Here is a 19135-nt window from a genome sequence, read left to right as displayed (position 1 = left end):
AATAATATATACAGTGACGGGAAATTCAGGGTTCCAGGGGATTAGGGGAAGGCTCTCTCTCTCTCACGCTCGCTCACGTCCTCACACACGTTCGTACCGCGGGGAGGTCACAGGTCCGGGAAGATAAGCTGGAACAGGGAAAGGGAGACATCAATCACAAATCACGAAGGCATAAAGGTGTAAGACCACGGGAGCTGGAAAGGTAGACTAACGTCAGTAGCGCAATCATCCCGCGATGAGAGGATCTGTGACCCAGCCTCAAATAGAAGACGGATAATCAGCTGATCGCCAACAGCTGTGAGAGCCAAGGGCGGAAGCCAGCTGTGAGCTCCGCCCAGGCAGAGAGATAGGGGGAGAAAGAGAGAAAAAACACAAGTGTAGCCTTGTGAGGCCGGCTGGGCAGGCACGGGGACCATGACAGAAATAGTTTATTTTGATGCACGTGCTGTTTTCTTTGCAAATTTGCATCATAGGATTGTTTTTTTTTGTTTTTCCTGCAGTATATAAAAATTGCTGTATCTCCAAAATAAAACTATGAAGACACTCAAAATAAATTTCCTGTTGTTGTAAACTATTTTTTGCAACTTTTTTGTATTTAAAGTTTTGAGGGATAAACCTCTTAAATTTCTCCAAGTAGAAATATATGTAAACAAAACAAAAACGATTTTCAATTTTTTTGTAGTTTATTGCACTTGTTTGCAATTAATGTAGTTACTATGGACTTAATGCATACATATTATTAAAATATGGGCTATAACAGTTGTATTGATGTATAGCAACTTGAAATGCTCCCACAAATGGCACTACAACATGTAAAAAAAAAAAAATATAAGCTCTGGCGGACTTGGTTCTATGGTAGGTCTTAAAGGGTTAAATAAATATCGTCAAATAATCGTGATCTCAATTTCAGTGAAAATAATCGTGATTATCATTTTTGCCATAATCGAGCAGCCCTAGGGATAGGTTAACTGATTAATCCAAATTTCACATAGGTGTGAGCGCGAATGGTTGTCTTGTCTCTGTGTGTTAGCCCTGTGACAGACTGGTGACCTGTTCAGGGTGTACCCCGCCTCTCGTCCGACAGCTGGGATAGGCTCCAGCGCCCCCCGCGACCCTGAGAAGGATGAGCGGAAGCGAATGGATGAGGGTAGATGGATCACTCATCCTAATCACACTGCCAGTGCAGTAAAAGCATACCTGAATAGAAAAACCACACAGTGGAACCCTATCAGTCATGGATTGGCCTCCCCAACATTATTGAAGTAGTGTTGGATCATCTTGACAGAGAACAGAATCAAAGGCAGCCAACATCCAAAGAGGAACTTTAAATGTCATTCAAGAAGCCTGGAGAGCTATTCCTGAAGATGACTTAAAGAAATGACAAGGAAGCTTGTTGAGAATAAAGGTGGTCAAATGTGAATTACTATTAATATATGATACCAAATATGGACTTTGAAGTTCGTTAGGAAAGTACAAATTCTGTTTTGGCCTTGTATTGTATTCCCATGTATGTTTGCAATAAATTTCCCCGCCTATTTCCAATTTTTGTAGGAAAGCAGAAAGAAATGAGGGTTGGTTCAAGACTTTTAAATAGTCCCGATGACATTAATAGAAAGCCTTTCACGTTACAGCTGAAAGGCTTCTTATTCCTTGTGATAATTTCATATTTTTATGTCTGATTGAGGCAGCTGGCATCTTTATTGGTCTTTAATGTAATATTCCTTGAATAACATTTCAGTGCTCTCAAACAGGTTATTGAATCATTAGTGTTGTGAGCAGCTCTATAGAGCCTCATTCAGGGAGCTGTGTTTTACCCTCAGGCCTTTGTTTCAAATGATAGAAGTGTCAGCTTTCCACAGCTTCCATTTTCTTCTCCAATATCGAAATAAAATCATTTTGTAATCTCAGTCTCGCGAAGATAAATATTCTTGTCAGGTCTATAAACGCAGAATTTTCAGGTTTTCTATCTGTCAGACCTGCCATCCTGTAATAGTTTTTAGAGTGGTGATTGTCCAGAATTTGTGTGACATTAATTGAGCAAGATGTGGAGTGTAATATTTATCTGTCAGCACCATTGATAGAATCATGGCTTAGATAATAGCTGAGTGAATGCTTATGCCACAAAATCCCCACTACTACTTTTCTCATTTGTCTCACCTCCGCCCTCACAGCTTTAGTAATTTATGGTTTTAAGATGGTATCTGTATGCTGGAGAGAAGTTATGATTGGACAGTTATTCCTACTTGTTTCATCAACTATTGGTCTTCTGGGAAGTGTTTGGCAAGCCAAGCCATGATTTTGGAAAAGGGGGATAGTGAAGCCTCTGTTGGCCCGTTGAATGCCTTGTGATGTGGCTGTGGCTTCACTGAGGCAGTGCCAGTGCCCACATGTTGGCAGCTCTGCTGTGAGTTGTCAGGAGACACTGAAGAACTAAACTTTTAGGTTAGTTGATTTTTCATAAATTGCATGTGAAAGCTGAGCAATACTGATACCAATACAATCTGATCTGAACCTGTAATTCTTCCACATAAATGTGTATTATTGACTTTGATTGGCTTAATATGCTAAACTAACATTGGAAATATGTTGATACTGCCTTTGACCTGAAGGAGACATTAAAGTGATTGTTGGTGCATTTTTACGGAAAACTGGAATGATGTTACCGAGAATGGAAACTTTTACCAAAACTATGAAATATCAGGACTATGTTACACTGTCGTACAAAACAGCTGCAGCCTGATGTGTCCCCTTCCAGAAGTGTAACTATGCATCATAGTAATGAATGATGAGAATATCCAATTCCACCACATCCCAAAGGTGCTTTATTAGACTGAGACTGGTTACTCAGTCTAATAAAATGGCTCTGAACTAAAACAGTGAACTCATTGTCGTGTTTAAGAAACCAGTTTGAGATGATTTGTGAGAACTTTGTGAGATGAAGCATTATCCTGCTGCGAGCCGTTATCAGAAGATGGGTAGACTGTAGTCATAAAGGGATGGATATGGTCAACAACAACACTCAGGTAGGCTGTGGGGTTTAGTTGGCACCGAGGAACCCAAATGTGCTGAGAAAATATCGCCCCGCACCATGAGGTTGCCTTCCTATCAGCGTGAAGCAGTCTGGCCATTCTCCTCTAACCTCTGGCACCAACAAGGCTTTTAGAGCCAGGAACTTCCACACACAGAATATTTTCTCCTTTTTGGGCCACTTCTGAAAAACAAATAGACAAACAATGAGGTGGTTTTGTGAGAAAATCCCATTAGAATCCCATTCTGAAATACTCAGACCAGCCAGTCTGACACCAACAACCATGCCACATTCAGAATCTCTTAAATTCTGATGCTCAGAATTGGCTCAGTTTGAATTTCAGGGGGTCAGCTTGACCGTGTCTAAATGCCTAAATTCATGGAGTTGTTGTCATTCATTTTTGCTTGTGTGTGTGTGTATATATCGTATTTTGCCCTTGTACACTACACAAATGCAGTTTTTAAAGCACTGACAATGTGTATACTTCGAAAATGTGCATTTCAGTGAAATTAACTTCTCCTCATAATTTAATGAGCTCCAAATCCAAAAAGAGCTGTTCAGAGCAATGAAAGTCAACCAGAACAAAAGTATGAATGCAAACAATGACGTTGCTCACTGATGTGGGGGATTTAACGTGGGGATTTTGTATAGCTGAGAGATTCTGTGGAGTCGGATCATTGGAGGTTTTCAGCTTAAACCAACATAAACAGTTGGTATGAAAATACCACTTAAAAGACTGGACTAACTGGTCTGCTATCCTCTCACCTGTGATTTGGACACAACAAATTCAGAGTAAAAATATATGTATAGATTGTAGACTATGGGATAAACTGCTGGCATCTAGATCTGACAACAACAGTTGTTTTATCTGCTATTATCTAAGCTGTGTAGTGCAATAATGGCATCTGACTGTTCTTTTAGTGTCTGTAATAGATGGATTTAAGTAAAACACAGATAAAAGCAATGATTGAATATGTTACTTAGGAAAAAAAATCTTCCTTTAAAAAAAAAAAAAGCATAGAAAGCTGATCCAGACACAGAGCAACTGAGATATTTGCAGTCATTAAATGTTTGGAAAAGAAAAGTAGACTCTTTTGCACGAGGTAATTACAGAATACATGCTGTATTATACTGCCTAAAGATGTACTTTTTGCTCTAACTCAGTTTTCAGAACAGCGCACCCAAAATACAAATATACAAATAAATACACATTTTTAAAATTATTGCATACAAAATAATCCTTGAGTTCAGTCCTCATCAAATGTCTCACTTTGCAAGGACAAGTCTCCCATACCAACGACTTTTTAAAAATGCTCTGGGCTATTCAGGTTAAGCAGGATGTCTGCTGAATATTATTTTCTTTTGCAAATAGCATCATGCTAAATTATTCAGAGAATTTAAAAAAAAAACATGGAATTACATCTCCTACTTTCCATTCTGTGTTGCTGAAGAAAAAGCAGCGGCAGATGGACCGCATGTAAATGGATGAGTGCGCGTTTTTCCATCACTGGAAAAGAGCACTGCGTCACACTGGATATTTATCATAGAGCAATTGAGTAAGCGGTGAGACACGGTTTCTTTCACAGTGCCAAAAAAATATCCTGTTGTGATGATTGTAATCAAGTTGGCTTTGTGCATTTACATCAGTGATATATGGCGGACTTTACTCTAAATTGATTCACAGCTTACACGGCAGAGGGACATTCTGAGTCAAAATAATCAAGTAGAGTGCAGTGAAATTGTGTTTGCAGTCGCAAATAACTCACAGAAACGCACAAGCTTTCAATGTGGCTTTTCTACTTGTTTTGAACTTGTAGTTATTGGAGTTAAAGCATTGATTTCCTGAAACATGAAAGCTTATTATTTTCAAAATAAAATGGGAGTAATTTTCTTTCTTTGGTTAAAACAGGATAAATATCGAATGCTGTGCTGTGTGATAATTACAGTCTGCACAGGACCAGTAGATGGTGGTGTCTTCACTCATTTGCTCCAAACGCTGACTGCATGCATCAGCCTCTCTCTTGGACACACACGGTCTCTGTCGCTCTAGTTTTCTTTATCAGCTCGCCACATCTCATCGCAATCAAATGTGATTCAAAAACAAGCGATTAAGTTAAATAAAGTTGTGCGATTTGTTGCTTTCTTTACTCCTGAAGTAGGTGATTATCTAGTGAACGCTATCAGCTTTTTCTCTTTTTTCTTCCTTTTGAACCACGAGATATTTATTTTGTCTTGCCTTGCTAAAAAGTTAGTTTGATCTCTCTGTACGGCTTTTTGCAATTTAATTTTTTTTTTGCCTCCCATCTCCAAGATCAGTCTTTCCTATAACCACAGAATTATGCCGTTTTCTTGATTTAATGGTATAATTATCCAGCAGACAGAATTCAGTTACGCTTGCTGTGCCGCTCCTGTGATTAAAGTTAATTTGAACATGTGTAGCTCCCGCTCGGTTGTGCGCCTTCTAGGACCACACCTCCCCACAGCCTCCGTCCCATCTCCCCTCCCTCACTCATATCCGTCCCCTTTCCTGCTCCCTCCCTTACATTGCAGCGAGGCAGTCGGTGCGCCTGAAAGAGTGAGCGAGAGCTCCAAACTGTCAGAGAACAGCAGAGTTTGCTCTCCCGGCTTTCAAGGGTCTCCTCGTTTGTGAGGGAAGGAAATGAAGAGGAAGAGGATCGTCCTGAATTCTCAGTGACTTCTCGAAATCAGAAACATCCTTAATGACTTCAGGCTTCTCGCAAACCTGAGGACAAGTCTTGCTGATTGTTAATCTCCAATTTTAACCTTACCCAGAGTGGATTTAGAGAACAAGCGAGCAGAAGGCGGGTGCCAGGGGGCGCCCGGCCCGTGCGCTTGGGCCGGCGTAGCGCTGGAGTTGGTGCAGGGGAACTGGAGTGCGGGGCCAGGTGAGAATGGTGGTCCTGGTCCCGGCGGCGGCCCGGAAGTAGAAGAAGCTGGCTCGGGCTCCGGGTTCGGGTCCGGGTATGGCGGTGGGGAGTGGGCAGAAGGGGGAGTGATGCTGAACGCGATCTGGGAAACTGAGGGGCTACAGACGGTGGGCATCGTGGTGTTGGTGTTTGCCTCCATCAAGCTCCTGCACCTTCTGGGGCTCATCAGCTTCTCAGAGGGTAAGACACTGATTTGAAGGTTGTTGGGGTGGTGGAGGGAGGTGGAGGGAGGTGGAGGTTGGCAGACACAACAAGTTAAAGCTTGCTCACTGATAGACTATAATAAGCCTTGCTGATGTATTTTCAATCAGTCTCACCTTTTCAGCTTTCCACGTCTGCTCCCTCGACTCATTAGATTCACTCTCAGTTTGCTCGAAGTTTGCTCTGAAACTTTCTAAGACTGCAATTTGAAAAGTTTTGAAGTTAACTGAGGTAATCATTATGCCAAAACAGGAGTGGGAAGCACAAAAAGACGGTCTAATTAATGCGTAGCAAAGGAAATGTCACAGAAGTATGCGTGAGCTTGTGATGAGATCGAGGAATGTCTTGAGCTGCAAAACGGTGTCACTTCTGAAGCATCAAAACATTTGAGAGGCAAGAGAATTTCTGTATTTCAGACCTTAGAAGCCTCTGTTGTTTTCTTGTGCATGCATTTCACTTTGCTCTTGAGGAAAACTGAGCGGGGAAGTTCGGCAAGCGCAGAATGAGAAAAGAAAGCGTTCAGTTTAGACCTACTGAAGCTGTCTTGTTAAATAAAGTCGAGCACTATGGTAAGCACTTCAAACCGAAGAACAGCACACGCTGCTCAGTAAATACACCTTAACCTGTAATTAGAATAATCAATCAAAGGTGGGTGCATATTCAGAGGGGCAGCAAGTAAATAGAGAGGCGATAATGTGCTTTAGTCAGTAGCAGGAAAAAGCCGACCTGACCCGACCTGAGACGAGTGTTTAGATGGACGTGTTAGCGTCTGTTGACTGTCTCTGGCTGTGCTGTTTCAAAAGCACCTGGGAGCTGGGTTTTCATTTGGGTTGGGGGGATGGTGAACCTCACGCCCGACGTAACAGTTTACATGCCTCGCTAAACACTGGCGACTCAGATTTCCCCTCGCTCTGCATCTCCAAGCGCAGCTGACATGATATTGATTATCGGCGACGGTGAGATTATACAGATGTCAGGGCTGGCATGTCGGGTGCCGTTTGCCTGTTGATGTGATTTATATTCCACGGAGCCGTCTCAGAGCCTGATTACTTACAGAATGCCTGCGCTGGCGGTGCCCGACAGGCTGTCAATACAGATATCGATGTTTTGTTTGTGTTTGCAGTCGTTTTCAGGACGAGGGAATGGTAAAAAGATATTGGGAGAGGGGCTGAAAATGCACGCGAAATGCTTTTCATTAGGCAAATAGGTTTTCAAATGAGAGACCACAAATCTTTTTGTAATCATATCAACACTGGCAAACGCAAGCTGTGTGTAGTCTTAAAATCTCCCACGATGCATGCGGGGGTAGAAAGAAGTTAAATTTTGTAATTAAGCCCATACAGAAGCAAATAAATCATCAAAACTCGAGGTGCAACTAAGAATTACTTTTTAGTTTTATTCCTTTCTTGATTGCTCAATTAGTAAAGGTCCTTTTTTCATTTCACAGATCCCATGTTGACATAAATTGCTCTTTCCATCTAAAGATCTTGTTAGTAAGCAAGCTAAAAGCCAATAAAGGCCTGAATATATTTAATCAACAGCACATTATTCCACAGTTTCTGTTTCCCTGTAACTTCTTCTATAGCGCAGATATCTTAATGTGTAAATAGGAGAACTTTGCACTGTGTTAGATGGCATCTTTTATAGAGACAGACCAGTTGTGTTCCCTGTTTCCACTGCTCGGTTAAACAAAGCTAAATGTCTTGAAGCGAGGTTTGAATTAAACACAAACTGATCATCTCAACCAGGATTCAGCAGGACAGACAACAAGCATGTTTCCAAATGGTTTAAGGGTATTCTGCACATTTGTAAGTTTCTTGCAGAAAGAGGAGCTAATAATAAGTGGAAACAGGTTTGTTTTTTCTGCATTTTCAAAACTCAGAAAACAACTTTAAGGTCATTATTCAGTCGGCGTTCATATTTTCAAGTCAGCAGGGGCGGAAAAAACTAAAACTAAAAGAACTGCATTTCAGAAAGGCCAAGCTAAGATCAGGATTCAGGGCTTGTGCTTGCAAATATCTGAGTTGACAGTCTTAACCGCCGAGCATCTGCGTAGCTTCACTTGTATATAAACCTCACAGCTGTATAGATTTACCTTTGTAGCAGCTGTCACGTTCTGCAATAACTAAAATAGTTTGTTTTTGCCCCTTTTATTTTTTATTTTTGAAGAAACCTCCAGGGACAGAGGTTCACTGAAAGCGCACGGTCTGCTTAACATTCATACAGTCAGACACGTTCACAGCTGGGAGCTGCCCAGTACGATCACATCCCTCTACTGCAGGCCACCTGAGCTGCTCCGCTGGGGCTTCTGCAGGATAAAGGTCTTTCTTTCAAAAGCCTGTGTGGGGTAAATGTTGAGGGAGTTTCTCAGCTGCGCTGTAGATTTAAACTGGCAACGTTCCAGTCACGGGAGTTATCTCGAGCCGAGAGCACGCTCTGGATGTGTCCCAGCACTGCTCCGCTCTTTACTGTAAAGAGTCAGCTGGCAGCAAGTAAGAAACTGTACCCTTTGTAAAAAATCAAGTCTGACCTCCTGGGATTGATTATTTCGACTTCACAGACTGTAAGGACCTCAGACCCTGAGAAATAGTTTATTAACAGCCTCTCCCTGCTCCTGGCATGCTTTCACGTTGGAGAAATATAACAGGACTATTGCATCAGACCGTGCACAATCACCAGAGCATTCACTGTGAATAAAAGTAAGGTCTGGCAAGCTGCACAAAAGTCACTTGCTTCAGTTTAATTGTGAATGCAGCAGAACTGATGCATGTGTGCTTGTATTGTTGCCATTGAGCAGAATGGCAGCGCAGCTGGCAAGTGTTTGCCCTCCTCGGCTAGCGAAATAATGTAATGACCACTTTTATTAGAGACTGAGTTAAAGATGGAGAAATTACGATGTTTGCTTGTTTTTTGCTGAATAATCAACCACCAAGCCTTCTCCTCCTCCTTGCAGAATAGCGAATAACAATGTAGATTCTTACACTTGCTTATTCACAAACATATCCAGATCCTTCTCACACGTATGTACATTTCTACTTACATAATGCAGTATTGCAAACTGCTGAGTAAAGACTCAAGCCTCAAGGTGCAGGCTAATCAGTATGTCACGAAATTATGAATTATTCTCTGGTTCAGCTGTACACAGCAACACCCCCGACCGTAACCTCGTAGCCCTGCAAACACGCACACACTGCACGCAATTACAGCATTACCAGAACGGTGATGGAACACTGTGTCAATTTGGACCTGCCGTTTGTTTATTACCGGCTCAGAGGACAGAGCATCTCAGCACCGACATTCATCTAACAATGTTCTTATGTTCTGTGTGACCTTGATTGGATTTTCAAAGGCGGGCAAATAAAAATAATTTGTGTCAGCAACTGACCAGGACCCTTTTTTGTTCCCTATTGCCTGTTTTTATTTATTTATTTAGAGTGGTAATAAAGTGCTAATGAGCATGTTGGCTCGATTTGTTGGTACATAAGTGACAGGACTCTTATGTACCAACTAGGGTTGCCAACTCCCTGAAAAATAAATAAGGGACACCTCGTGGCCAGGGCTGGGCGACCCAGTTGTCTTCACCCTTCCCAGTGTGGTAGCTCTTTTTTTGTGTGTGAAATTATTTTTTAACCATTTGACTTGAAGTTGATTTAAGTAGATGCATATTCTATTCTTTGTGATATGAACACATGTGAAACAAATGATCATTTAGCCATTTATTTTTAGCTCAAAATGACAACATTAACACAGTAAAACAGGTCTCTTTCTTAAACAGAAGCCTGTCATGCTTAACTTTTGAGAATATAAGTAAATCTTTCTTTAAAAGAACTCTGTCCTGCTTAACTTAAAATTATATAAATTAATAGAAAACAATAGAAAGAAAAATATTCTTGTAACAGTGCACATTTAGTGCATTTAGTACAATTGGCTTCAGTTGAGGTATTATTTCAGCTTTTCTAATGCTAATCAGCTGCTCCTGTTTGTAAACCCGCTTGTTCCCATGATTACGCATCATAACTCATCATCATTATTCATCTATGCAGTACTTTTATGTATTAGTCATCTATTTGTTGTAATCATCTATCCTTGCAGTTGTTTATTACACAAAATAAGTTATATTATCACACTTCTGGCCACATAGCGCTGATATTCACTGCACATGCCCATATTAACTTTTTCCAGCCAGGTGTTTTCCTTTTCCCATTCTTCCCTTTCTCTGAGGGGAACAAACATTGCTGCTCTAATGCTGGGCTCACACTGTGCGGTTTTAGGCCCATTTTGAGCTGATTTGAGTCGTGCGACCGTTTTGGTGATCGGACCGATTTTGGCCTTCATCGTGCGTGTTATAATCGTGCTCAGCTAATGTTAATAAGCAGCAAGATGTCTAAAGCCTGCTGCGTAAAAATCTTTGGAACCCACAGCTGGTGAATTTTTATCATCCAAAATTATGAGTGACCTTTCTGTTGCTGTTTGGTGGCATTTATTTATGATCAAGCTGTTCTGACATGCCTGTCATTGATAATCACATCATCTCGGCATGAAGCTGGCCATACAGTAGGACAGGGGTAGGCAACCTTTCTGATGGCGAGTGCCATTTAAAATTTCCTCAGAAGTCAATGTGCCATATGATTGCATTAGCAATAAATTTAATAATGCTCTTTATTAACAGTTACACACTATATAGGACCACTTTATAGAATTATATTTGTTCGCAGATGTTGGCAGCTATCAGCGAATAGTTATCAGCAATTTTGAAACAAAAAAAGACACTTTTTTATCCATAACAGCAAATACAGAAAATACAGAAAATACAAATGCTATTGATGGTCTCCTCACAACAATGATAAGAAAAATAAACTATGTTAATGTGTGTTAATGTGATCTCTGGTCTCCCACTCAAAGACACAGGTCTCCAAGTGTCCAGCATTCAGACGGCCACCTGAGGACACTCATGTGAGAGAAAATCTGCTCACACAGATAAGTAGAGCCAAATACTGTCAATAAGGCCTTTGCAATGTTCTGAAGACAGTTAAACTTGTCAGGTAGTGATGTCCAGCAGGTGACAATACAAGCTCCATGAACACGCACATCTATGGATTCCAGCTACTTCGATGCTATATGTATGATTTCTATACATTTTACGTCAGATAAAAACTTTGGTTGTAAGCTTCAGATAATTATTTAATAAAAGCTAGACATTTTAAATGAGAATAAGAAAGTATTTATTTGTGCCCCCCTCTCCCTGTTAATGCCCTACCTGGCCCCCTGGCATAACTTTGCTAGACCCGCCCCTGCACAGTTACCAGCTGTCAGCTACGTAGAAAAAGGATCCTGGTGTTATTAGTCTCTCAGAAACAGTTCATAACTTCCCTTCAACTCATTCATGTCACCTAAAGGTAAACCTGTTTCTCCATCACCTGTTCAGCTCTGATGATTCAGTAAAGACATCTTCATGTTTCCCTCTCACCAGATAACCAAACCGATATCATGACCAGCAGCTTTTACAGCTGTGGCTCCAGCAAACATCAGCTGATAGTAGAAAGTAATATTAAATAAATTCTAACAACAGCTGATCAAGTTTAAACCTGCTGCTGTTGTTTAGCGCGACATCCGGTGGTTTCCTCTTTCTGGTGCAAAGTGGGCGATAAACAAACAAGAGAGAAAAGCCGATCAGCTGATCATTGATCAGTTTCATGATTGAAGTAGCAACAGGAGAGGGAGGGGGAGATGAGAGAAGAAGAGGCAGCTGTGCAGCAAAGACACAGAATAACTCCAGCCTTGTGTCCTTTTTTCATTCTAGCTGAAGTCCGGGACAAACTGTTCCTTTTCACCTCAACACGAAACGCGTAATATTTTCTCTCAATACGGGGCGATTCCGTCTTTTTACGGGACGGTTGGCAACTCTACTAACTAACCTTATGAATTAAATAAAGTTCACTATCAGTAAGTAACATCATAGCACCCACCCAGCAGTATAGAAACTCCGTCATGCTAGCTAGTACGCAGTACGAGTTATTGTAGCTGACTGTAAAAAGTCAGCACAACAAAAATAAACTCCACCTAAACTTGGTTCATATCTGACCCAGACAGACTGCAGGTCATAACTTCTTACCTGAAGCTCAGTTCACCTGACACTCGGACTGGCGGCTGCCTCGGGGCTCTCCTCCTGCCTCCCCTTTCTCTCATCCACCTGCTGGCCTCCACCACTTGCTAATTTTACTGAATCTGAGGAAGCTCCGCCATAGCCGCCACCAAACAACTGAGTTATTTTTACACACCGACCAGAATCTGGCCAATCCACCACCTTTCAGTGTTTTACCGTTACAAAGGGGAAAAAAAGTCACCGGGCCACCGAGCAAATGCCCGGTATGCCCGATGGCCAGTCCAGCTATGGTCGAGCCATCAGTTAACCCTTCGGTTGCCGACCCCTGCAGTAGGAGAATGACAGCTAACTGTGTTGGTCTTTATGTCTTCATTGTCTGTACACATACTTATGATATTGTTTAAGGCATACAGCCTGTGAGGGATTTATATCACTGTAAAATACCAAAAAGGTATTCTTCATTTTTTTAAGTGCATTGCGTTCATTTTTCATTCAAACGCGTTGTTTTTTGGACATCGTAGATGGTTTAGTGCATCTTTATTATGGGATTGTTTTGTTTAAGTCACATATCATCAAAGTTGGGTCAGAAGTGTTTAGCATCCTTTTTGTTATGATGGATGGCATTTACAGTCTTTTCAGTAAATTCATTTGGCTGTGTCCATTGTGGGAATAAATCTAATAATTACTCCAGCAGGCAAACTTTTAAAAGATTGGAAACAAATCCAGTCAAAGGTAAAGAAGTGTAAAGTGTTTTGTAGCGCTTTAATCTCTCATCCACTCAGCAGTAAATTTAAACAGTCAAATGGTCTAATTTTCCTTTAGCTACTTTCTATGCTTTAGAGCAACCACCTGTGCTGCGTTACCGGTCCTCATGGTGTCTTTTGAGGCAAGAAAGGCCTGGCAGTGGATCTTAGTGGAAGTAAGAGGACTTACTTTAAAGCAAGGGCAAGTATCACACAAGCAATCAATGTTGATGAAAACATCACTGGTAATAAGTGGTGATAAAAGTAAGCTGCATGCTTCTGAGGCAAGGATATATATGCTGCGAGATAGGTGATGGCAGCATGAAAAAGCTCCCCATGGACGAGTGAGCAGGAGGCACAATATATACTTAAAGATTCACTTAATTAAATGACCTGTACATACAGCGCAGCAATGTAGGACACAACCTCCAAAGCATATTGTCTTGTGAATACATTAAGAGGTTTTTAAGGATTTGGTGTTGCATTTTTTGGGGTTAATTTAAGCTTGAGCCTTGCTTCTTTCAACCATCTCTAGACCTTTGAAGTTGCACATGCTTTTCCCCCTTTTTTTTTTTTTTTTAATCAAGGCTGCACAACAAGCGTGCTCATTCAGCGTGTTTCTGGCTTTAATTAGCCTGCAAAATGAATAATCATTCCAGCAACAGTATTGTCCATAATTAAACCAAGGACATCAGTTCTTATTCATAATGCATGTTTCTTGTTGTGGTTGATTGTGAATTCAGTGGAGTTTATAGTCCCCATTAATTTCACTGAGGATTTATTTTTTTGTTGTTTGTGGGTGGAAGCTGGGGGAGGTGGGTCTGCATGTTTGGGCACAACTGATGTTTCTTCTATTTGTTTTGATTTTAACTCCTCGACTAACTGAACAGCAGGGCTTTTTGGAAGAATTTAGTGGTGTGCACTATTGTAAAAAGAACTGGGACACTGGGAAATATAAAGTGCTGAATTGTACCTCTCGCAAACCAATCTCATATCACGAGAGATTCCTCTGTTATATTGAAACCATTTGCTGAGCAAGGACAAGTCTGAATTTGCACTGAGTCTGATGAAATATCATACATCATCAGCTGTAAAGCTACAGGAAAATGTTAATGTAGTCCGAGCACATGAAATAATACTTTTCTATATTTGAATAAAAAGGAAGGAAAAAAAATCACTTAGCTCATTTGGATCTTATTGGCTGGTGTTGCAGACCATAAATCATCCCAGCTGGCTACTTCCTTTTCATCACAATAGCAGTGGCAGAGTAAAAGCCTCACTGTCAGAGAAATAATGGAGGAAGTAAGTAAAACGTTAATCAACTATTGGGGCCATTTTGTTCCCCTTCAAGTAATCACATCACGTCTTTTGGCTGAGCCGCAGTTTATGGAGAAAATTGGATGTGAGTTCAAAAGTTTGTTTTGGCATCTCAGACTGTTGATGTGAATTACACTGTAAACATTGTCTGGGGTAAAATCCATTAATCCATTGATGCACTTTTCTGAGTGACTGGTAGCGTCAGTGTCAGCAGCTGGAATAAGGATGACTCACTCTGAAGTTAGTCATAAAGACCATCTCTTCTCCGGGTATCCTTTTTTCTTGGCGTGAAAGCTCTAATCTTTGGAGCTGAAGTATGATAAACCTCCTTTTCCCTCCATTGTCCCATCTTATAATCTTTAAAATGATTGGAGAAGAAAGGGCAAAGTTCCTTTCCTTCCACTGCTGTAGCAACGCCTTCCCAGAGACAGACTATTATTGAAGCACTTCCACATGACAAATGATTGCAATTAAAAACATAGACTGCTCTTTCCCCCAGATTCCAATAAATGGTGATGGTGTGTCATTATGGCCGGCGTGAGAGTCCGCTCTCGCTCATAAAGAACCTTGCCATCCGGTTCCCAGACCACCAGTCAGTGCAGTCACTCACACTCAGGTCAGAACAGGAAAGGACAGCTTTTTATGGTCCTGGCCATACTCAGCATGAAAAATTAGTTCCTACATGTCTTCGGTATCCGCTTGTTTAAACTAATTAAAACTACTATTATTGCATTAGGCAACATAGAAGCTGTAGCAAATTGTACTAATGGTGGAAAGCATTGGATAATGTGTTCCTGGTGCCAGTAAAGAGCCACTGTAATTGGAGATATTTTGCCTTCTGTCTTGTAATAGCTAACCTGCTGTAAAGGGAATAGTCAAGGCTTCTGTTCACACGGATCCGTTCCCGGTCTCCTTGGTTTGGCTCGTTTGGATGTTCTTTTCATTACTGGCAGCATGACGCAGAATTTTTAATATGTCTCTGGATAAATAAATTCATATCTCAGCAAAAAGAGTTTGCACTGTTCCATGTGGTCTAAGAAATTTGCTCGACTGACCTTGCCCTCCAACTCCTTACAGCGATTACACTGCCATTTTTCCTGCCTGCCATAAGAAACTGTTTTATTAAATAACAGAAATGACATATCGCTTTGGCTGACTCTGGTCTCAGAGCTTATTTGTATTTGTGACCACCAAAATGGAAACAAATGGCAGGTCTGTATCCACCTCCCTCTTTGCTCCTCTCATTTATCTGCTATAGCATGAGGCCTGCGTTTCAATTACTTATCTCTCACTGACTTGCATCTGCAGATCTTACACATGGAAAAAAAATGTGTTGTAATCAGCAGATGTCCACTGCTGGCAGCTCTGGTGTTCAGAGTGCTTCAGGTAGAGGCAAAATCTGTCTGCTGGCGGATCTGGAGATGATGGATTCATTGGTGCTTTTGCTCTGCTTTCAACCTCTTTGCTATTAAGTTTTATTACTTGGCATATTTCCAAAGTTCAGTATGTATTTCCCCAAACAGCTGTGTTCCGAGTTGAATATACATGGTGTCACTTTCATCTGAGTAGATACCACATTTGAATGCCCTCCAGCACGCACTGAAATTGACTTCACAATTACTGGTGTGTTCCATTCTTTAGTGTCGTTTGGTCTTGTCGTGAGCCTTTACCACCATGTCAGTGATATTTAAGTACAGGAGCTCAGAGATTCCCAGATTATACAGAAGGAAACGTTGCAACAGTCCGAAAAGCTAAGACTTTCTGACTCCCTCTACTCCCACATCATCGCTAATGCGGAACTTTATTTTGAGTGGCAACACCTATCATTTAGGAGAAGACTGCAGGGAGTCCTGCACGCCTCAAGCGACAGGGCTACGATGTCCCAGTTGGTATGGGACACAGTGAATGCAGTCACCATAAACTAGCCATTATGCTATGTTCCATTTGTTAACTTCTGAGTTGCCCCCCCCAAATTGAATTTCTGGCTTGGAGAGCTGGACATGTCCTGCAATCTTCGACTTTACAATCCAAGATGATGGCAGTGCATGCAAAGAGTAGTAAATCATTCAATCTGTGCTATCACTTTATGTATTTATAACTTGGTAAATAAGCAATTCATGGAGGATCAGGCACTATCCATGAATGGGTTGCAACTAGACATTGAATTCAATTCAATTTTATTTATAAAGCGCCTAATCACAACAACAGTCGCCTCAAGGCGCTTTATATTGTAAGGTAGACGCTACAATAATACATACAGAGAAAACCCCAGCAATCATATGACCCCCTATGAGCAAGCACTTTGGCGACAGTGGGAAGGAAAAACTCCCTTTTAACAGGAAGAAACCTCCGACAGAACCAGGCTCAGGGAGGGGCGGCCATCTGCTGTGACCGGGCTGAATTACTAGTGATGGATGACTCGACCTTGTTAGAAGCAAAAGAAATCCAGTTTTTCCTTGTGCTTCCAATGTTACTACTGTAGCAGGGACAACTGTCTTGATGCAGTGACATCACCCCCATCTAAGTTGATGCCAGACTTACCTAGTCTGGCATCAACCCAGTAACCTTCTGCTTACCTTCTGCTTCACTGGGCGGCTGCGGGTCAAGAGGTAGAGCAGGTTGTGTATCAATTGGAAGGTTGGTGGTTTAACCCCTGCATCTTCTAGTCTGCTTGTTGTGTCTTTGGACAATGTATTGCAACTCAAGTTGCCCCCAGTTCATCCACTGGAGTGTGATTGTGCGCGTGAATGTTAGGGAAAGTGCCAAAAAGCACAGAATAAATTGCTGTATGACTGTGTGAATGGGTGAATGATGCTTGTAGTACAAAGTGCTCTAAGTGTTCAGCTAAAGCACAAAAGCACCATATAAGCACGAGTCCCATTTACTGCTCTGCTTTGTAGCTTGAAAACTGTTTACCCGTATCTGTATAATCTGGCTGCGCTCGACGTGTTAACATACTGTAATGCAAGCATTACACTAATGCATGCTCATTATGTTTAGCATCTGCGCCAGAGGTATCATCTGTTAACAGATGTTTTAGTGTTGACAGAAGCATATCTTGAGCAATAAATCAACATAGCCACACAACACTTAGCGCAATTCAGTATTCTGCTGGGAGACAGCTTGTGACATCAGAGTTGATGTAACTTCAGGTCAGTTTCACATCACATTGGCCTTTTTTTAGGACTCGTGCCAATCATGCAAGCGCAGGCTGCCAGACACTGCTCATCTGCTGCCCTCGTCCCTTGTCTCTGGGTATAATTTCAGTTAATTGCTAGCTGCCAAGTATCTGCCACGTTTGTCCCCCAAAAACAGCATGCAGCCTTGGGACTTAAACACTGGTAGCGTTACAGCCAAATAACACTGAGCTTAAAAGAAGCATCCTAGCCCCTGGCTCCGGCTGAGTAGATTAGATTTATATGACCGAAAAGGCTTTGCCTCTGAATTTCATCAATTGGCTGTATGACCTTCTGTAAATGTTCCATATACAGACTATTACTAATACCAAGGTGACCTTTAGAAAGATGAGAGAATTTAAATCGAGGTATTGACAAACCAGCATGGCAATTACCAGTCACTAGCATCGACTTAAATACCATCCAATCAAACAATCCTTTTTTACAGCCTCTTGTCATTTTGCCTCTGTTTGGTTCATTCAATGATATGAAGCATGTTTAAGGAAAAGCAAATAGCTGTGCTGCATCTAAGATCCAGTCAAATTAAGCTGGCACTGACCCTGCAGATGCCATGAAATTGCTGTGTGTTTTGTTGTAATGTAAAACTTGGCTGATAAGAGGTGGCGCTGCTCGGACTCTACTCCAACTTTGATCTGTCTCGAGGCCACCAGGAGACAGATTAAGGTGTTAAGAGATTAACACCTGGGGAACCACTGACTTTAAAACCTGGCTTGAGGACAGTAAACACTTCAAAATATCCAATACCATCCATCTCTTAATAAATGATGTCTGGCATGTTGTCATTTGTTGTCTTTGTAAAGAGCTTATTATTTATTTTTTTTATAAACCCCAGAAAACCTATAAAGCAGAAGTTGTTGAAAAGGCAGTATATTTTTGTTGACGGACTATCCAATATCGTTGGAATCACTGGCACTTCAGTGAACCAATGCCTCACTAACTCTCTAGCTTAGTAAAACAATCCCATTTTGTGCAGAGCGATTAATTACTTCTTTTAAACCAGTTTGATTCTCGACCAGATACACATCAGGATGCAGATAGAAGCGACAGCAGCACTGGTGTCCTCCGCCACATACAATCACTCATACAGGTGACTTGGAGGATCCCAGAAAATCACTGCTGACCATATTGTGCCTAAATAAATGATCGAATCAAATCATGCTGGAAGCCAACAAACTTAAAATTCACTCATTTTATTTTCTCTTGGATATGAACTATTTAATATCTGAGTCAGTAGTGTGTTTGACAACCATTGCAGTCATCCATACCTTGCTGTTATGTTAGCATATTTTGACCCTAAAAGGCCAACAGAGGAAACAGCACAGCCTTGTGATTAACTTGATACCCTCAGTTTCTTGTGTTGCATTGCCAGGATTCAGAACCTGCTATATTAGGAGTTAGCATGGGTTAAGATAAGATCAGATTTGAGTTTGGTTGTCATCTGGAGCTTATCGATGGCCAGTCTCAGTGGTTACTTTGGTGAATGTGAGGAAGTCAGATTTATTCAGGCAGGTTTTGATAGTAAGTGACGCTTTGAAAAGAGCTATTTACATCACTTATTTACTGTCTCTGTCATGATCTTTGTTATTTCATTGCTCCAG

At 41.3% G+C, this 19135-nt stretch overlaps 1 protein-coding gene across 8 annotated transcripts in view; it reads left to right on the top strand.

Annotated features, from left to right (window-relative positions):
* kcnip4a (potassium voltage-gated channel interacting protein 4a) overlaps positions 1 to 19135 on the top strand; it is a 165674-nt gene that overhangs the window by 124637 nt on the left and 21902 nt on the right. The window contains exon 1 of one of the 8 annotated variants that reach the window (XM_085451442.1): positions 5587 to 6156. The exons of the other annotated variants lie outside the window; for them this stretch is intronic. Within the exon in view, the coding sequence (XP_085307568.1) occupies positions 6045 to 6156 (112 nt within the window). The 5' untranslated portion in view covers positions 5587 to 6044. Of the gene's footprint in view, positions 1 to 5586; positions 6157 to 19135 lie in introns of those variants that run through there. 8 annotated transcript variants of the gene reach the window in all.

The sequence above is a fragment of the Copadichromis virginalis genome, linkage group LG3 (assembly GCF_057382275.1).
Source record: "Copadichromis virginalis isolate Kocher_CV1m ecotype Utaka linkage group LG3, C_Virginalis_male_GT1.1, whole genome shotgun sequence".
NCBI classification, from domain to species: Eukaryota; Metazoa; Chordata; class Actinopteri; order Cichliformes; family Cichlidae; genus Copadichromis; species Copadichromis virginalis.
The sequence above is the reverse complement of the archived record's forward strand: the minus strand, read 5'-3'. Positions and strand labels throughout refer to the sequence as shown.